The sequence below is a fragment of the Macrotis lagotis genome, chromosome 5 (assembly GCF_037893015.1).
Source record: "Macrotis lagotis isolate mMagLag1 chromosome 5, bilby.v1.9.chrom.fasta, whole genome shotgun sequence".
Classification (NCBI taxonomy): Eukaryota; Metazoa; Chordata; class Mammalia; order Peramelemorphia; family Peramelidae; genus Macrotis; species Macrotis lagotis.
The window spans coordinates 253,122,651-253,142,290 of record NC_133662.1 but is presented as its reverse complement, the minus strand read 5'-3'; the positions used below and the strand labels follow the sequence as shown (position 1 = coordinate 253,142,290).

At 47.8% G+C, this 19,640-nt stretch overlaps 1 protein-coding gene across 3 annotated transcripts in view; it reads left to right on the top strand.

Moving 5' to 3' along the window:
• Positions 1-13,733, top strand: part of LIMK1 (LIM domain kinase 1) — a 29,243-nt gene extending 15,510 nt beyond the window's left edge. For all 3 annotated transcript variants that reach the window (XM_074189404.1, XM_074189405.1, XM_074189406.1), the window contains 10 exons: positions 76-263; positions 1,325-1,508; positions 1,997-2,083; positions 4,888-5,019; positions 6,012-6,071; positions 6,877-6,942; positions 8,127-8,286; positions 10,201-10,256; positions 10,839-10,996; positions 11,185-13,733. In XM_074189404.1, coding sequence (XP_074045505.1) covers positions 76-263; positions 1,325-1,508; positions 1,997-2,083; positions 4,888-5,019; positions 6,012-6,071; positions 6,877-6,942; positions 8,127-8,286; positions 10,201-10,256; positions 10,839-10,996; positions 11,185-11,347 — 1,254 coding nt within the window. In that variant the 3' untranslated portion in view covers positions 11,348-13,733. The remainder of the gene's footprint in view (positions 1-75; positions 264-1,324; positions 1,509-1,996; positions 2,084-4,887; positions 5,020-6,011; positions 6,072-6,876; positions 6,943-8,126; positions 8,287-10,200; positions 10,257-10,838; positions 10,997-11,184) is intronic.
• Positions 13,734-19,640: the final 5,907 nt, after the last annotated feature.

Here is a 19,640-nt window from a genome sequence, read left to right as displayed (position 1 = left end):
AGATCTGATGGGGAGGGGAAGGCTGTATGGTTTTAGGCCCTCTTGCTCAGATACGACCATGTTTGCTCTCTGCAGATTGACCTGTTGATTCAGGAGACCAGTCGCCTGCTCCAATTGACCATTGAGCACGACCCCCATGATGTCCTGGCCCATGGCACAGGTCCAGAAGCTAGTCCTCTGGCAGATCTGCGAAGCCCACTGTGTTCCCCAGCCCGAACTCCCAACACAGAAGCAGGAGGACCTGTCCGGCAGAGGCCTGTCCTGTAAGTCATCTCCAGAATATACCCCTCTGCAGACAAGAGCCATGGCAGAAAATAAGGCCCACCATCTCCCTTTTCTAGTGGTTTCCCAATATGAAAATAAGCCATAGGCTTCTGATGAAGAAAAAGTTGTTTTTGTAGATAGCTCCCTCTGCTGACAATTAGCAACTTCTCTGACTAGCAGCTGAGTGTGATGACCTCACTAGCCACTCACTCATGTGTGTAGCTCAGACCCTTTAGAAACCAGTCCTCTTAAATAGGGTCTCTTTGGACCAACCTTACCTATAAGCAAAGGGAGGAAGTTGCTCCATTTGGTGTGAATTTAGCAGAACCTGGAAGACCCCTTGTCCCCCATTGGCTTCTGGCAGTAGAAATAGGCAGTTAATTAATAAACATTTTGGGTTTGGTTTTTTTTTTTTTTTTGCAAGGCAATGGGATTAAGTGATTTGCCCAAGGTCACATAGCTAGGTAACTATTAAGTGTCTGAGACCAGATTTGAACTCAGATACTCCTGACTCCAGGGTCAGAGCTCTATCCACTTTGCTACCTAGCTGTCCCAATAAACAATTTTTAAACATTTGCTGTATTCATAGCACTTTTCTAGGTCCTGGAGATACAAGGATAGAAAAGAAATATTCCCTCCACTTACATTACTCAGTTAGGACTCAAGTTCAGATTCAAATAGCCCTGCGTATGGAGTACAAGCGCTCATGCACATCTAGGTATAAGAAACTGAACAGAGTTTAATAAAGTGGGGGTGGGAACATTAAAGTCCTAAGCACCTTAGGTGAGTGAAGGAATCACCCCAAAGAGGGAAAAGGATTTCAATTAGGCTTGCGTGATTTGATCATTTGGCTGAGTAGTGGCCATAAATCTGCCTCCACCATGGACAGAAGGAAGGCGGAAAAAGGGTTACTTTGGTAGAAAGGATAGAAGGTTGGAGGCAGGAGATGGATCTGGAGGTAAGAGAGGATTCTAACGCCATCCTTACCCCACCTAAATGGGGAGTATGGAGCAGAAAAACTTTACCCCAGTCCCTACAACTCTCTTATCTGTGCATACAGGAGAAGCTGCAGCATTGACAAATCACCCTGTGGCAGCTCCCTGGGCTCCCCAGCCTCCCAGCGGAAGGACCTGGGCCGTTCTGAGTCCCTCCGGATCGTCTCTCGGACCCACCGCATCTTCCGACCCTCTGACCTCATTCATGGTGAAGTACTAGGGAAGGGCTGCTTTGGACAGGCCATCAAGGTATGGGCTCCCACTTTGCCCCAGGGTCAGTGGGAGGATAGGGAGGGGTGAAGAATGCTGAATATTACTGAACATTCCCTCCCGTCAACCTTCTCCCTTAAAATTAGTACATAAAATCATAGCATATTAAATCTAGAAGGACCATTTGAACTTTCCCTTTAAAGATAAGCAAACTAAGAGCCAGAGAGGTACAGTTATCAGCCCAAAGTCACACAGCCACAAGTTAGTGGCAAAACTAGAATGAAGAACTGAAATCTACTTCTCAGCTCTTAGACTACTTTTCTTTCCCCCATGCCTCCATGGTTGGTGCTACGCTTAAGTATTATAAAGCCCATTGTGGACTTCCATTTCTCCTCCTCTTACCTGTGTTGCTTGGTTGGGACCCAGAAGGTTTTGCTGCTGAGCTGCCTTCCTCTCAGGGGGAGTTAGAGCAGGGCCTTCTGACAGTTTCCCTCTGGACCAATCCCCACATGCTCGATTTCCCCCAGGTGACTCACCGGGAGACAGGCGAAGTGATGGTGATGAAGGAGCTCATCCGATTTGATGAGGAGACACAGAGGACGTTTCTCAAAGAGGTTAGTCTGGCTTCAAGGGGGCTATAAGAATTGTGGACCTTTACTGGCATACGTTTCACTTTTTTTAATTTTTTAATTCAATTTTATTTTCACTCCCCTTTAAAGAAGACTAAACCCCCAAAACTCCAAGCCTCAGTTTCCAATCTGTAGATCAATATCGAGTCTTCTGAGATGAGTTTAAATAAGGCGAGGACCCTGAAATCATAAAGTTAGAATCAAAAATGACTCCAGAGACCATCATTTTATGGTTGGACCAACTCATTTAAAGGTAAAATCACTTGTCCACTATACCAGGCAGTGAGCATCACAGAGATAAGACCCTCTGACATCAGACTCAGGGGGATCTTTCCACTAAAGGATGACCTAAAGTAGAGAGGCTTGAACTCAGGAGACCCAGCAGCAGCAGCAGGCTATTGCAGTAGTCCAAGAGTGAACTGATGAGGGCCTGCCACCAAGGTGGTCAGTGTCAGAGGAGACAAGGGGGCCTATTCAAGAGATGTTGGAGAGGTAGAACAGACTGGATTTGGCAGTACATTGGATATGGGGGTTGGGGTGGGGAGTAAGGGAGAATGAGAAATTGAGAATGATACCTCGATTGTGAATTTGGTTGAAAAGGAGGATGGAGGGGCGGCTAGGTGGTGCAGTGGATAAAGCACTGGCCCTGTCAGGAGTACCTCGGTTCAAATCCAGTCTCAAACAGTTAATAATTACCTAGCTGTGTGGCCTTGGGCAAACCACTTAACCCCACTTGCCTTGCAAAAACCTTAAAAAAAAAAAGAAAAGGAGGATGGAAATGGCCTCGACAGTAACAGGAAAGTTAGGGAGAGGGGAGTGTCTGGAAAGGAAGATAGCAAGTTTGGTTTTGGACCTATTGAGTTTCAGATGACAATGGAACATCCAGTTTGAGATATCCAATTGGCATTTGGAGATAGGAGTCTGGAGGTTGGAAGAGGTTTGGACTGGAAATCCCATTCAATGTAACAGCATTTCCAAACCTATACAGAAATGATGATGAAGAATCATCAGCATAGGGATTCCATGGGAACCGATAAGATCACTAAGTGAAATAGTTTTGAGAGGGGAAAAAAAGAGGCCCCAGGAGAGGGGCACTCATGTTTAACAGACATGACTTGAATGGAGACCCACCAAAAGAGACCAAGTATAAGGAGAGGCTTTGGGTAGCTAGGCATTGACCTTATGGAAGGAGGGAGGGAGAGAGAAGAATGTGTTGGGATCTAGAGATGAGAGCTGCCAGATTCCCGAGTGGGTGAAAACTCTCCAAGGAGGAGAGGCTATTGGGTAATAGTAGTGGTGAAGGGGAACAAGGATTATTCAAACTGTCCCACCAGATTTCAAGAGAGCTAAAAGGGTTCCCAGGGCTTCTCTAGCCCAATGAGGTTCATTTTAGAGGTGGGGAAACTGAGGTCTGGAGATTTAACCAAAGTCAACACACTTTAAGCATCTGTAAAGATGGATAAGAAAAAGTCACCTTTCCAGATGTTTGAGGTTCTTCAAGAGCTTTTGAAAGAGGAGCTTTTGGGGGAGCTTCAGAACTGTGCTCTTCTCTTCACCTTGTCTGTCCTTAGTTCTCATCAATGATTGCTCTCCCCCCTCGGCACTTGACACCATCCCTTCTGCCAGATACAGACCAGCCTCCTGTCCCTAAACAAGGGGCCCCCTACTCTCCTGGGAACCTAAGAACAGAGTGTTTCTTTCCTGGTGACTGTACTTAATTCTCTGACCCTGAGGGAGATGCACGGACTCCAAGCAGCCAATTGAAGAAGGAATCCTCGATGCTGGGGGGGGGGGGGGGCTCTTCCTGTTTTCTCTTCATGCAGTCACCCAGAATTCCCAGCCTGTAGTAACTTTTCCCACAGGGACCATTTGAATCATTAATATGAAGCTCACAACTTCCTGCCCCAGCTGGAGCATCAGCAAGAATGTTTTTTAACTACTATGACTCTGGACCCTTGACTCCCAGGGCTTAGGCAGCCTCTACTTATAACTCTGATTGGTAGCTGAGCCCCTCATCCCAACTTGGCAGGATCTGCTAAGACCCTGCCATGGGACTGTGTCCCAAGCCCCCTGGTGTAGCTGGGGCTATTGTGTAGGCTGTTGCTCATGCCTCAGATCATTGCTAGAACTTGTAATAATTAGAAAGAACCTGTCTCTGTGATCTTATCTATGGAGACTCCCTCAGCTGTTGTAGATTATAATTTAGCCACATCTTCTCATCTCTACAGTCCTCCCATAATCATGAAGTAGCATGGCACACATTGAACCAAACATTTAGTAAGTTCTCACTGTATACGTCTGTGACCTCCAAGGGCTCTCACCCAGGGGACCAGACTGCCAAGATGGAGCAGATCCAGCATTGGGCCAAGAACCAGGGGATCAGAGTCATAGGCTCAGCTCCGTCACCAACACAAATCTAAAGGATCATACATTTACAGCTGGAAAGGATGTCGAGGTCATCTCCTCCGGCCTCCTCAATTTGTAGATAAGGCAACTGAGGCTCAGGGGGGTGACATTTGTTGTTAGAAGTAATAGATGAAAAAAAAAGTAATAGATGAAGATCCAGGGTTTGAACCTGAATTTCCTGACTTGAAATCCTTCTCTCTTTCTCCTGTGCCACACTGCCTTCTTCCAGTGTCTGTGGAAGAGAGGATGGTGGGACTGGGGAATAGGCACAGGCACCAAGGGGGGCCATGGGCCTGCAAGAAGCAGAAGGCTCCTCTCTACCCACCTTCCCCCAGAGTCACAACTGCTCCATCTCAAATGCTGGCCCTGTGTTCACTCCTCAGGTGAAGGTGATGCGCTGTCTGGAGCATCCCAATGTGCTCAAGTTCATCGGGGTGCTCTACAAGGACAAGAGGTTGAACTTCATCACTGAGTATATCAAAGGTGGCACCCTCCGGGGAATCATCAAGAGCATGGTGAGTATGTCAAAGTGACCACTGTGAGAGTGGAGATGGGGGCCCAGAGCTATCACTAGTGAGTGTGTCAGAGTGATTGATACAACAGAGATGAAGACCCAGAGCTATCATGATGAGTGTGTCAAGGTGGCCAGTGCAAGAGTGGAGATGGGGGCCCGGAGCTATCACTGGTGATTGTGTCAAAGTGGCCAGTGTGACAGTGGAGATCGAGGCCCAAAGCTAAAGCTATGGACTTCACTGAGCCTAGAACTAAATAGCATGCCCCCACAATGGCCATTAGGCTTTGTGAGATAGCTGGCTAGGATCAACAGAAGCCGGGGGCTAGTCCAGCACCCGAGTTAGGGCCTGGGTCTGTGTCTGGTGATAGGGTCAGTTTGTCTAGGGTTGAAGGTTTAGTCTGGATGCTGAGGTCAAGGGCCCAGTCTGAGCCCAGAATCTAGGGGTCAGCCTGGGAGTGAAGAGGAAGAAAATAAGCATTTATTGAAATAAGTCCTTTGTATGAGTCAGACACTGTGCTAATACAAATACAAGCCAAAAAAAGTCAAGACCTGGCCTCAAGGAGCTCATACTCTAATGCGGGGAAGATGAGACCCAAGAAGGACCTGAAGGTATTTAGCTGAGGCGCCTAGGGGCAGGAGGGGAACGAAGGCCTGAACTTTTAAGAAAATCTAGACTCCCATGAGAGAAGGGTGTTGGGCCAAGGTCAGCAGAGTCATTAAGGAACAAGAGTTAAGAGGTCAGTCTGGGACAAGGACTAGGGCCAAATGAAAGGGTCAACTAGGAGCCAGGAAGGCAGAAAGACTTCTCATTTTAAAGCCAGAAAAGGCCTTGTCTTGGTTCCTCTAAGTCCCAAAATCAATTTAGAGGGAACCCCATAATGCCCAACAATGGCAGCACTGGTATGAGGCTGTGTCTGGGATAGCATCCCTGCAAGCCCAGCCTTGGACCCCTGTCTTTTTGTCACAGCTCAGTGGCAACCTCTATCTTCACAGGACAGCCAGTACCCATGGAGCCAGAGAGTTAGCTTCGCCAAGGACATTGCCTCTGGAATGGTAAAGCAGCAGGGGGCAAAAAGGAAAGGGGCACAAGACAGAGTGCACTATGGGAGGGAGGTCTGATGCCCCTGGGTGATAGCAGGAAAGATCTCTTTCTGCTACTGCCCTTCTTTCACCAGTCTTTTAAAGCCCTGGAAATTCTATTGAGCATTCACTCCTTTGGATACTACGTTCTCTCTCCAAGATCTCCATCAAAGATGTTAATTTGGGGCAGCTAGGTGGCGCAGTGGATAGAGCACCGGCCCTGGAGTCAGGAGGACCTGAGTTCAAATGCGGCCTCAGACACTTAATAATGACCTAGCTGTGTGGCCTTGGGCAAGCCACTTAACCCCACTGCCTTGCAAAAATCTAAAAACAAAACAAAACCAAACAAAAAAGATATTAATTAATTCCTTTATAAGGTTATCTGCAGCTCCCCCCGATTGTTGTCGGGGATGAGGAAATGAGAGTAGAAGACAGGACTGAAGCGGGGCACCCTGGGTGGCCAGACCTGGGCTTACATCCGTGCTGGAATGAGATTAGATGGATAGGATTTTTTTTTTAGATTTTTCAAAGCAATGGGGTTAAGTGGCTTGCCCAAGGCCACACGGCTGGGTCATTATTAAGTGTCTGAGGCCAGATTTGAACCCAGGTCCTCCTGACTCCAGGGCCGGTGCTCTGTCCACTGCACCACCTAGCTGCCCCTAGATGGATAGGATTTGAAGGGCAGGCCCGGACCCAAGGATCCCTGTTATCTTGGGCCAGGGTCAGGGGAGGAGGGATCACAACCCAAGCCTACCTCCCCCCTCCCTTGTCCACACAGGCCTATCTGCACTCCATGAACATCATCCACAGAGACCTCAATTCCCACAATTGCCTGGTGAGAGAGGTGAGACCAGTGATGCCAGGGGACCGGGACAGGGGAAGGGAGATCTGGGAGGGGATGGGGGGATGGGGTTAAAGGCTTCAGGGGGTCTCACCTGTCTGTCACTCTTGTTTCATTTCTCCCTGATTCATATTTCTTCCGCTTCCTGAATCTTCCTTTCTTTTTCTCTTTCCTTTCTCTCTCTCAGCTTCACTCCTCTCTTTCTGTCTCTCTCTGTCTCTCTCTCTCTCTCTCTCTCTCTCTCTCTCTCTCTCCCCACCTTTTCCTTCCCTTTTATTCCCTCTCTGTGTCTCTTCCTTTGTATCTTTCTTTTTGCCAAACAAGACATCTGTGCCTCCTGCCTTCAGAGCAGTAGCCAAGTGGAATCCCCAAAGCTTTCAGGCTTTCCCTCCATTCTGGCCTCCTTTGCCCACCTTCCTCTAGGGTCTGTCTCCTCTGAGCAGTGATTGTGTCCAACCCTGAATTTGGCTGAGCTTTGAGGGAGACACGAGAAATAAGGGGCAGGGTCCTGGCCTTCTGGGAAGTCCCAGCCCAGGTGGCAGACAAGACACACAAAACAGCACCAAGCGTTGACTTGGGGGACTCATATGAGAAGAGAAAAGGTCCCATAGTGTGGGAAGGCTCCCTGAAATAGAGGGAATTGAGGGGAGACCTTTGTGAGTTCAGTCAGATTAGGTGGCTAGAGAAGAAGAGGGGAAGGAAGAGGTGGGTGTCCTTAGGAGGGGAAACATAGGGAGGAAGTGGAGGCAGGAATAACCACATGTGGTAAATAGCTTCTCTGGACTTAGGGGCCAATCTGTGAATTGACTGCCTCAAAGTGAGCTCACCCCTTCTGTTGAAAACTCTTTTCTTGTGTCCTGACTCATGTGCTCATTCCCTCTCTGTGGGGGATACCAGGGACTGCTCCCCAACTTGGAAGAGTCCATAGCAGAGTCAAGGAATAACTCTGGGCCCAGGTCTGTGCTGGCCTTCTCTAGGGCCTGGTCATTCCCATGGGGAGGGGGGACATCCAGATGTGACGGAAGCACTCTTCCCAGGCAACCCCTCATTCAATAGATCAGGAGGCATCTGAACGGGCTTTGAATCTGGTCTTCTCAACTCTTAAGTCCAGTGTCACTTTCATTCCTTGCTCCCTTTGGAACTGAATGCCAATGGGATCCCAGGAGTCTTCTGTCTTTGCCCCCCAGAACAAGAATGTTGTTGTGGCTGACTTTGGGCTGGCCCGGCTCATGGTGGATGAGAAGAACCAGCCCGATCAGCTGCAGAAGAGCCTGAAGAAACCCGACAGGAAGAAGCGATACACCGTGGTGGGGAACCCCTATTGGATGGCTCCAGAGATGATCAATGGTGAGTGTCGGCAGAGGGCAAGTGGGATGGTGAGACCTTCCCTCCTCTCTGCCCCTCCCAGGCAACCTCTCCAGGGGGACTGAGGAGGGCCCAGGGGGCTTCCAAAAGGGCATCCAGCCCGGGCTCTCAAACCCCCTGTTTAGGCCCCATTGACCCCAGCTACCATCGCCTCCCCGCCATGAAGTTGTGACCCAGTGGAACTAAGCACCAGATTTAGAGTCGGGGACATAGATTCAGATCCATCTCTGTACCTAACACCTAGATGGGATCTCTAGGGCTGTTGTGTGGACCCTTCTATTTGTCAGTCAGTCAGTATGCATTTATTAAGCACCAACTGTGGGCCATTTACATAGCATGATGGAATGGCTAGAGAGCTGATCAAGCAGGGAAGAGCAAGCATCAAGTCTCTGCTTCTACCATTCAGCCTCTGCGACTCTTGAGGGCAGGTCATCTCTCGATGCCCGGGCATGTTTCTAAGACACAGAGTTTGAGAGCAGGTTCCTTTCTCCTCTGGGAGAGGGAGCTTCTCCATCAGCCCTTCCCCGTGCCAAGGGAATCCTGGTTTGGAGCCAAAAGAAAAGAAAAAAAAAGAATGAAACAGTCCCTGCCCTCAGAAAGCTTCCATTCCAACAGCCTTCCTTGAAGGACAACTGGAGGAAGGGAACTATAACAGAAAATGCCATCTGGACCCCAGGGAAGAGAGGATGTGGAAGGTGGGGTTTGCTTCCTTGTGGTCAAGAGGATGGGGTCTCAGAAAAGAAAGCCAGCCATGATTTTAGCAGTAACAAAATGATTAGCTTCCTTAAACATCAGTAATAGTAAAATGAGAGCTTCCACAAAACTAGTGAAAAAGGGAAGAAAGGAAAGCAAAGAAAAACAATCTAGGTGGGGGAATGATTGAAGGGATGACTGGGAATGGGTCAGGGGTCTTAAGGGGTTGGGTTGGTAAGAAGAATCCATCAGCTCAGTCTTGGAGATCAAGGCTGGGAAGGAGGGGATGGGGCTGATTCTGAAGGGAATTGAAGTATTAGACTGGAGGGAAGAAGTTTTACCCCCCCACCCCCCATCTCCATTAAACTGAGCTTAATAGACACTCGCAGACTCACTCACTGACTCTCTACTGGTGACTTGAGTACTTTGAGTGAAATGTAAGTGTTAGGAGAGGGTGGGGACAGGCAGTGTAAGGAGAAGCATGGAATATCCAAAGTGGGGAGTCAATCAGGGAAGAAGAGGTTTGGTGGGCAGCAGGGAGGACCCTCAGGAGGCCATCGGTCCAGTGAACAGATTGGCTTGACTCAGTTTTAAAAGGTTCTAAAGTCCATGACAGTAGTAAAGGCTGATGGCCAAAGCAATCCATAGGTGGGGTTTGGAAAAGAGTGAGCAATGATAAGTAAAGGGGGCAAAGGATCTTCAAGGGCAGGCTGGGCTTGTAAAGGACAAATCGAAGCCTTGCTCGGCCTAAAGCCTGCAAAATCAGGGAGCCAGCTAAGTCGGGACCTCATTAGATAGTTGACCGTCGATGATGAATTGTGTTCCCCTCATCAACTCCTGAAGACCATCCCTGATGAGGTGTGAAGGGAGCTGGAAGCTGCCTCCATGATGGAAGAACCTGAAAGGAGGAGTGTGCGTTGCTGCCTTATTGAATTAAACACCCAACAAGCCAGTATTTATTAAGCCTCTTCTATTTGCCAGACACTGTGCTAGCCACTAAGATTCATAGATAAAAGTGAGAAAAGATCTATCTTTGAGGAATTTCTAGTCTAATGGGACAGTTATGGCCAGGGCTTCGAGCCAGCTCTTCCCCTCCACCTGCTCAGAGCACCAATGGGGATTAATGTAGTGGATATCTCCCCACCCTCCCAGGCCCAGGGTGTGCCTACAGCTTGGGGTGACTGTTTCCACCTCTTTCCCCAGGGCACAGCTATGATGAGAAGGTGGATGTCTTTTCCTTTGGCATTGTTCTCTGTGAGGTATGTTCCTTTGGGCCCTGGGGAATGGGGAGGGGTCAGCGGTAGCATTTGAGTCCCCTGGTCTGGTACAGTCTTAACAGTGGCTACCTAAGCCAGGATCTAAGCAAAGGTACCTGAAGGTTCTGGCTAGGGGCAGGGGGAGGTCCTGGAGCAGTCTGGAGGGAGGGTGGTCTTACTGGAATGTTCTAAGGATGGACCTTCCTTCCCCATGAAGATGTTCCTACTGGAATTCTCCTGACACCAGGTCCACTGCTCTTAACCACACACACCCCTCACCCATTTTCTGCTTCAGAATGAATCTTCCACTCTTTTACTCTTATCTGGTGCCCCTTAAAATCAGAGATTTTATATACTGTGCCTCAGTTTCCTCATCTGCCAAATGAGAGATTCAGATTCAATGGCTTCCCGGGCCCCTTCCAGCTTTAAATCTGATCCTCCAGACAACCCAAGGGTTTCAGGACTGGGAAGGGCCCATCTCTCTGGGGAAGACTTGCTTGTTTCTTTGCACTGAGCTGTTTGGCCAAGAAGACATCAAACATTGGCACTTTGGCCATTGCCGTGACCAGCTGTTCTGTCTGGCAGATCATCGGCCGGGTGAATGCCGACCCCGACTACCTTCCCCGCACAATGGACTTTGGCCTCAACGTACGAGGATTCCTGGATCGATACTGTCCCCCCAACTGCCCACCAAGTTTCTTCCCCATCACCGTCCGCTGCTGTGACCTTGACCCTGAGAAGAGGTGAGTGACTGTGTCAGTAGGTCCAGGGAAGGCCTGGCTCCCATGAGTAGCAAGAAGCAGGTCTGGGGGAAATGGAGGAAAAGTGGGGTTGGGGAGTCTCTGAGGCTGGTCAGGTCAAAGGGGCAGTGCCCCCACTCAATAGGGCCTCCCTGCCCACCCCCAAAGTTTCCCTTCCTTTGGGTCCCCAGGCCATCTTTTGTGAAGCTGGAACAGTGGCTCGAGACCCTCCGCATGCACTTGGACATCCATCTCCCCTTGGGACCACAGCTGGAACAGCTGGAGAAAGGGTTCTGGGAGACTCACCGACGGGGCGAGAGCGGGCTGCCCATGCACCCAGAAGTCCCCGACTGAGGCCACCCGGACAACCCTGGCCCTCCTGGCCCTGTCTTGCCCAGGAGGCCCCGTCTCAGAGAGCATCAGCATCCGCTCACATTGACAACCGAACAGGAGGGAGGGGAGGGAAATCCTTCCCCCCCGCTCCCAGGCCATCCATTCCCCCCCACCCCAAGAGCCATCTGAGCCCCCCTCAAACGCACAGTCATCATCTCCTCCTCGCAGCTCGCCATACCCTAGGGTCTGGCCCCGACTCAGGAGCCCTTCCTTCCTTAGAGGAACATAAGCCAGGTTTGTCCAACATAGCTCAGGATCTCCTGGGGCCTGGGGGCATGGATAGGGACAGTGAGGAGGGGCTCCAGAGAGAATGTGTCTAGGCACCTTCTTAGAAAGTCGTCATTGGCGACACTCCAGCTTCACGTTTCAGCCCAACCCATCCCTCTCTAGCAAACCTTTCACTTCTCTCCTTTACCAAGGTTACCTCCCATAGCTTGGTCCTTCCTCATCCCCTGGGCCTGCCCTTGGCTTCTAGGAGTAGCTGCTCTTCCCCCACTCTTGCCCATAGCTCATTTGCTCCTGCCCTTTCTCCCTGGGATCAGCCCGAAGGGCTGCCCTCGCCGGCACCTCAATTCAGGTGATGCTTCTGTGTTGGTCCTTTTATTCTCAGTAGCTTTGGCCCTGCTTTGTGAGCCATGCTCCCTTCTCATACTGCCAGCCCCCCAGTTGGGATCCTGGGGCACATCTTCCCTGTGTCTCTCCCATTCCCACTTGTGGTGGTGATAGGGTAGAAGGAGAGTAAAGGTCGAGTCTGGGAAAGGAAGAGAAACTGCCCCCTCCTCTACCCCTCCCCTATTAATTCCCCATTGGGAGGAATGGGGGAAGGATTGCCCCATTCCTTGAGAGATAGCCAGGGGTTGGCACTGGTACGTCAAGCATCCAGGGGCATGTTCTGTCCTGAGTGGAGCCTTGGGTTTGAGGGGCTTTGCACTGGAAGGGAATGAGGAAGGATAGAGGCACAAACTCTTAGGTTTTTTTTTATTTTTTTATTTTTATTTTTCAAGTATAGAACTTCCAGGAATCACCTATAAGGTTTTCTAGGGCTTTGCTCCAAATATACACTCCCTGTGGTTGGATTTGTCAGGACGTCTTTTCTCCCTGTCCGTGGACTGTTGAAAAAGGGTCCTTGTTTCAGGGAGTACATAAGGGTCTTTCTGTCTGTCTATCTGTGTGTGTGTGTGTGTGTGTGTGTGTTTTCCATGTGAGCAGAAATAAAGGTCTGCTCTGTCCACCTCTGGATGAATTGCACAAGTGGATCACCCCCATGGTCAACCTCATCCACCATCTCTATCTCCACCTTTCAAGGCCTTCCCTTTCTCTCACATTCATTCACATCTTTGAGCCATGAGCCTCTTTGTTGTCTGGACGTGTCTGGCTTTCTTATTCCCGTTGAATAGAGAGAGTCCAAGGCCCAAGTGGGGCCAGAGCCACGGCTGGGTGAGAAGGGACCCCATTTCACAGATGAGGAAAGAGAAGCCTGTGGTCCAGGCATCGCCCAGCAAGTCAGGGTCAGAACAGACTCCCTGTGCGTCCTCTCAGTGATATCATGCTGGGCCCTCCATCCTGGAATTAGAACCCACATTCTGTCTGTGTATCTGTCTGTGTCTGTGTGTATGTGGTGGTCACTTTGGACACAATGGGGAAGCAGATTAGGCAGCTCAGTGGAACCAGGGCCAGAATAGCAGGAGAAAAAGGGTGGACCAGTCAACAAAGGCCAGGCCAGTGCCTGAGCACCTTGCTTCCTGGAAAGCCCCAACCTTTCCCTGTTCCTGTCCTACCTGAGGTCACAGAGATGGGAGCTAGCATTCCCGGGGACCCAGCCTGGAAGCCTTGGTCTGTTTAGCCACCCTCCTCCCAGGGGGTATTTGGGAAGCCCCTAGTCCTTAGAACAGAGAAGGGGCCCCCTTCCTCTCTCTCAGTAGGTACTGATCCTTGGGGAAAGAAACCCTTTTAGCTAGAGTATCCCCCTCTCTCTTGTTTTATTTTTTTTCCATTAAAACCACATTAGAAGTTACTAAATCCCTGTGTCTCAGCACAGCCCTGGCAGCTGTTTAAATGGGAGTGCCCGAGGGACTCGGGGAAGCCACTGGTGGCACAGTCTCTCGATTTTGACCCAAAATAGGACTGGGAGAGGCCCAGGGGGAGGCTGGAGAAGGGAGACAGCAAATGTCTGCCAACATCATCCTCAGCCCTTTCTCTCAGCCTTCCTGGCCCCATCCTTGACTCCCCTCCCAAGGATGGACCAATGGGAGGGGGAGGAGCAAGGGGGTCTTCATGCTACTGTTTGCCCAGGTTCTTTTGTGTAATATATTTTTTAAAAAGAGTTTGTATTATTTTTTTCATACAGGGGCTGTAAGGGTCGGGGGGAGTTGGGGGGGTATTATTTTGAGGGGAGAAGGGGTATCTTTTTCTTTCATTTCGGGGCCATTTTTTTTCCCACTCTGCCTCAGTTGAGCTTACAGGAAAGTATTAAAACTGTGATGCATTTTTCAGTGCACTTTGGCCTGGAAGGAAAAAAAAACAACCCTAAAAATGGGATATTTCTTTAAGGAGGTGGGAAGTGCACCCTCCAGACCTGTGATAACACAATAAAATCCATACTTTCCACCCACCAGCCTTTGACTTTTGGAAGTGTATTCCTGTTTTTCTAGGTATCTAGAGATGGACATGGGCCTCTCTAGGAGAGTTCATACACTGGAAAGTTCACAGGATGTTGGAGCCAGAGTGGGAAGGATCTGAAGGGAGCCTTCGAGGACGAATCGCCCATTTTACAAATGAGATCACCCAAGCTCCCAGATCCAAATTCTTATAGAAATGGGGTCCATGGGGCAGCCAGGTAGTGCAGTGGGAGTCAGGAGGACCTGAGTTCAAATCCGGCCTCAGACACTTAATAATTACCTAGCTATGTGACCTTGTAGGAAAAAAAATGGGGGCCACTAGGCCATACGTAAAGATACCCACAGGCACATACTGACTTAGAAAATCACATTACTATTACATCTGTTTTGTAATATTTTGATTTTGTTAAAAATTCCCCAATTTTAATCTGGTCCATGTTGCACAAGGGGGCCTTCCAGATAGCTGCCTTTCCTGCTTTTCACTTTCGAGGAAAGAAAGCAAGGAATTGTGCATCTTTCGAGTGCTTACTGTTTGCCAGATACTAAACAAACAAACAAAAAAAGTAGTGCCTTGCTTCCAGGAGCTTACATTCTAAATGGGGACCATAGGAATTCTGGATTTACAACTAGAGAAAGCTCTAGAGGTGCCAAATCCTTTATTTTGCAGAAGAGCAAACAGTGTAGTGATTAGTCTAAGGTGAGACAAATAGAAAGTTGAAAAGACAGGATTTGAACTCAAATCTAGGATTACAATTCAAGGCTCTTTCATTAGACCATACTTCCCCTCCCCCCCTAAAATATTCAACAAATATTGGTTGTGGAGCCAATCAGTGCTCATCACTAGAGTCAATGAAGAATAATGAAACCAGCCTCCCTGCCCCTTGTGGAGCTTCCATCTCCCATCAGCTTTTCTCATCAGTCACCTCATCTGAATCTTACTGTAGGTTTAAGAAATGAGTTGACCATGTCTTGTTATCCATATTTGGTGATTTGAGCAAACTCAACCCTAAGTGGGAAATGGTTCCCTTTACACAAGCTTTTCAGTCATTTTTCACTCTTTGGGGAGTTTTCTTGGCAAAGACTGGAGTGGTTTCCATTTCCTTCTCCAGCTTATTTTACAGATGAGGAAACAGGTAAACAGGATCACACAAGCAGTAAGGGTCTGAGGCTGGATTTGAACCCAAGCCTTTCTGACCCCAGACACAACACTTCTCCTTTGTGTCACTGAACAGCTTGTAACATTTAAATATTAAAACCAAGCAGGCATATGAAGAAGACACTGGACCCAAGGGGGAGGGGGGGAATGGATTTTTGCAGATCAAGAGGAAAAAGATGCTCTCCAGTCTTCACCAAGGATATCCGAGAGCCAGCCAGGCCTTATGTGGCCAGATGTCCAGCCTCCTTCCCAGGATGTTGCCGGTAGGTGGGAGAAGGGAATAGATGACCTCCAGCGTCCCTTCCAACTCTGATGCTCTATCTCCTGACTTCCACCAGACCTGAGAAATCCATCATACTCCATGGTCCCTGCGCTCTCTGCTGTTTGCCATGAAAGGGCTGATGGGAAGGTGTCCGAGCCCAACGCAGCTGCTTTTGGGGAAATGTTTGCACGTACGAGGAGACAGACCAGCTGGTCAAGGTTCATAGGGTCATCCACTTAGAGCTGCATGAAGTCCTAGAGATCTGTCTAGTTCAACTCACTCATTTTACAGATGAACAAATGTCCAAGGTCACACAGCTCGACTTGTAAGGGTAGGAAAGCCTGTTTCACTGGGGCGAGGGGGGGGTTAATTTTTCCACCCACAAAGGAAAATCTGTGACTTATCTTGAGACACATACCTGGGGGTATGAGGAAGGGGCAGGATCACCGGCAGACATAGTCACTGGAAAAACAAGATTATAGTTGATAAACCAATCATCTCTATTAAGAGTTTCTCTCTTAGCCACTGTGCTAACTCTGGGGACACATGGATTAAAATGAAACAGTCCCTGCCCTCTTGCATTCTAATGGAAGAGTTCATTCCACAAGCATTTACTGAGCCTTGGTCCTACACCAAACTCTGGGGATTGAAAACAAGAGCAAGAAATGGCCCCTGTCCTCCAGGAGCTTACATTCTAATGGGGGGAGACTTTAATTACAAGAGACATACAGAGCAGCTGTAAGGTAAGCCCTAAAGAGGAAAGTTCTAACAACTGAGGTCAGTAGTTGTTCAATTCTTCAGGTCCCCATTTTGGGTTTTCTTAGCAAAGATACAGGAGGGGGTTTCCATTTCCTTCTCTGACTCATTTTACAGACGAAAAAACTGAAGCAAATAGGGTAAATTACTTTCATAGGGTCTCACAGCCAGTAAATGTCTGAAGCTGGATTTGAACTCATGAAGATGACTTTTCCTGACCCCGGGCCCAGCGCTCTATTTACTATGGAACTAAGGAACAGAAGAAATGGGAAAAGATGGTATTCCGAGAAGTGGAGGTCAGCAGGAGAGCCTTCCAGGTGTAGGGGACAGCCAGTGGAGCATGAAGGGCATGGAGACAAGAGAAAGATAGTCCCATTGATGACCCATGCCCCCCAAAGTTCCATGAGGGGCCATCACTGAGGAAATGGAATGGATGAATAGAAAAGGAAGTGGGCTGGTCAAAGGGTCACCTGTGGAAGCAGTAATTTAATTAAGCAAAAACGAATTAACCTCCTAGTCCAAAGGTCAAGGGAGCAGCAGTGTGACCAAGTAGACTACTTTCAAACCAGAAGAGCTGTGCACCAACCCCATTGTGACTGGGCGCTCCAGGTCATCCGGGAAAGGTGCTGACTGCATTAGCAGGGGGTTTTCTCATTCCTGGGAGCTCCCTTTCTTTCTTCAATTATTTTGTTTTTATTTTTCTTTCTGCTCCTCTCTTCACTGAGGCTCCTCTTTTCTGTCTACTTTTGTCTGTCTGGCACACCCCAACTCTGAATTGGATCCTTTGGATACCGCAACCCTCCTATGTGACCACCAGAGGGCAGAGACTTAGGCTTCTCGACCAGTGATGGATGCTGTAAAAATAGCCACTCTCCCCCCAGGTCCCTTCCCAAACTTAGGCATCCTCGGCATCTGCCTAAAGATATCCATCAATGTTCTAAGCTTCCTTAGCAGGAGTGATGAGGGAGTCACAGGGAGGCAGGTCAGGGGTGAAGACAAAACCAGCGCAACCCTTAGAGTTCTCACGGCTGCCTTAAATCAGGTGAGCCATGACATACAAAGCGCCAGCCCTGGACTCAGGAAGACCTACATTCAAATTCAGTCTCAAACACTAGCTCTATGACCTTAGGCAAGTCACTAAACCACTCTCAGCCTCAGTTTCCTTATCTGAAAAATATCAGCTGTTATAAGAATCAAAGGAGATAACATGTAAAAACATGTACACATGTTTTTGAACCTTCAAGGGCTACATTAGTGTTAACTATCATTATTACAAAAGAGAAAACTGAGGTAATTGTCTTAGGTCACATAGGTAACAAAAAGCAAAACCAAGATCCTTTCTTAATGTTATTTTATTTTCCCAATTATGCAAATATCATTTTCAACATTCATCTTCTTGTTGCTTTTTTTATTTAATAAATGTATTTAGTTTTCTACCATACGCAATAGAACTAAAATTCTACCCAGGGCTTCCCCTTACCGGACATCTTCAAGTCAAGGCTAGAAAGCCGCTTGTTGATGACATTGTCTCAGGAATTCCCGTTTCGGTATTGCTCAGACTAGAGGTCCCCCCCCCCCCAAGTCCTGAGCACCTATGATTCCATTATTCCTGCCTCAGCTGGGTTCCATGCCCACAATCCCTCCTCTCCTCAGACTGGCATTAAACTCTAGTTATGATCTAGGAACTAAGTGCTGGAGGTTCAAACAGAAGCAAAACTAAAGGCAGTCCCTGCCCTCGAGGAGCTTACACTCTGATTATAATCTCTCTGCAAGAACCTAGATTTAGTCAGAGGACCTGAGTTCAAATTCTACCCCCTTCAAAAACATTAATGATTATTGCCTCTAGGGGGAAAAAAATCAAAATCTTCAACTAAGGATTTAAAGTCCTTCAAAATGCACTTCCTCCTTGCCTCTTCAGGAACAATTCATGGTACCCCCTTCTCACAGCTTCTATTCTAGTCAAACTGGACTGTTTACCATATTTTATACACAAAATTATATTTTCTTCCTCTGGGCCTTTACATAAGTGGTTCCCTATGTCTCCACTGCCTATCTTCCTCACCTTCAAGAACCTACAGTTTCCTTCAGAGTAGAACCTTGTCTGTCCTGCTTCCCTCAATTATTATCATTTTCTTTATATCTGCTTCTGACTCATCTTTCTCTGTCTCTACTCTGTCTCTTTATGTCTCTATCTCTGTCTGTCTGTCTGTCTCTCTTTGTCTCAGGCTCCTCTCTCTCTCTCTCTCTCTCTCTCTCTCTCTCTCTCTCTCTCTCTCTCTCTCTCTCTCTCCCTCCCTCCCTCCCTCCCCCCTCCTCTTTCATCTCTTCCCTTTATATCTCTCTCTTTCCCAAGCAAGACACTTATGTCCTGGCTTCATCTTCCTCCCCAGAACAATGTTCTAATGGGATCCTGGAACTCTTCTTTCTTCCAGATTGTAAAAGAGAAGATCCATGATATCAGCCTCTCTCCAGGGGAAAGGAAAGACTCTGAGAAGTCAATTAATCAATACATATTTATTAAACCCATACTATATTTTAAGGCACTGCACATTAAGTGCTGGGGATATAAAAAAAAGCAAAATCCTAAGCTCTAATCAAGTCAACATGAGAAACCAGTAGTCTCCATTATGTGCCTATCCCCAGCTGGCTACATTGAAGTCTGGGGAATTTCCTTTCCAATGAGATCTTAGAATCTCTCTCAGTTAAGCTGAGTTATCTTACTACCAAAGGGAAAGCTCAATTAATCTCTATTTTACATATATATATATATATATATATATATATATATATTCTTATATCTCTCATTACTTTCTCTGCTTTCTGTTTTGTTATTGCCTTGGATAAATGGGTTTCTATGACATCTGCTATGTGTATTCATTGTAAAATTGTCTTTTGAAAAGAAGTCAAGCATTGAATATAAAACTTGAGGCCTTCCTTTCTCATTAAGAATTAGCAATTAAGGGGTGGCTAGGTGGTGCAGTGGATAGAGCACCGGCCCTGGAGTCAGGAGTACCTGAGTTCAAATCCGGCCTCAGATACTTAATAATGACCTAGCTGTGTGGCCTTGGGCAAGCCACTTAACCCCATTTGCCTTGCAAAAAACCTTAAAAAAAAGAATTAAAATTAAATCCTCTAGACCAATAATATTTAAGGAAGCAAGCAGTCATAATTCTTTTCCTGTACCCTCTCTTAGGAGAGAGCAGAGTAACCAGCTTCTGGTTCTGCATTCCTTCTTCCCCTCCTGGCATTCCTTGGAGGACCATCAAGAAATTCTTGCCTCTATATGGATATACATAATCTACATGGGCAAAACAATACCATCATTCTTACAAATACATAAACTGCTTGTAATATTAAGAATAGAAGACATACTTCAGATATTTTCCTATGATGCAAATAGTCTTGATACCCAAACCAAGGTGAGACAGAACTGAAAAAGAAAATAATGAACACTGACACACA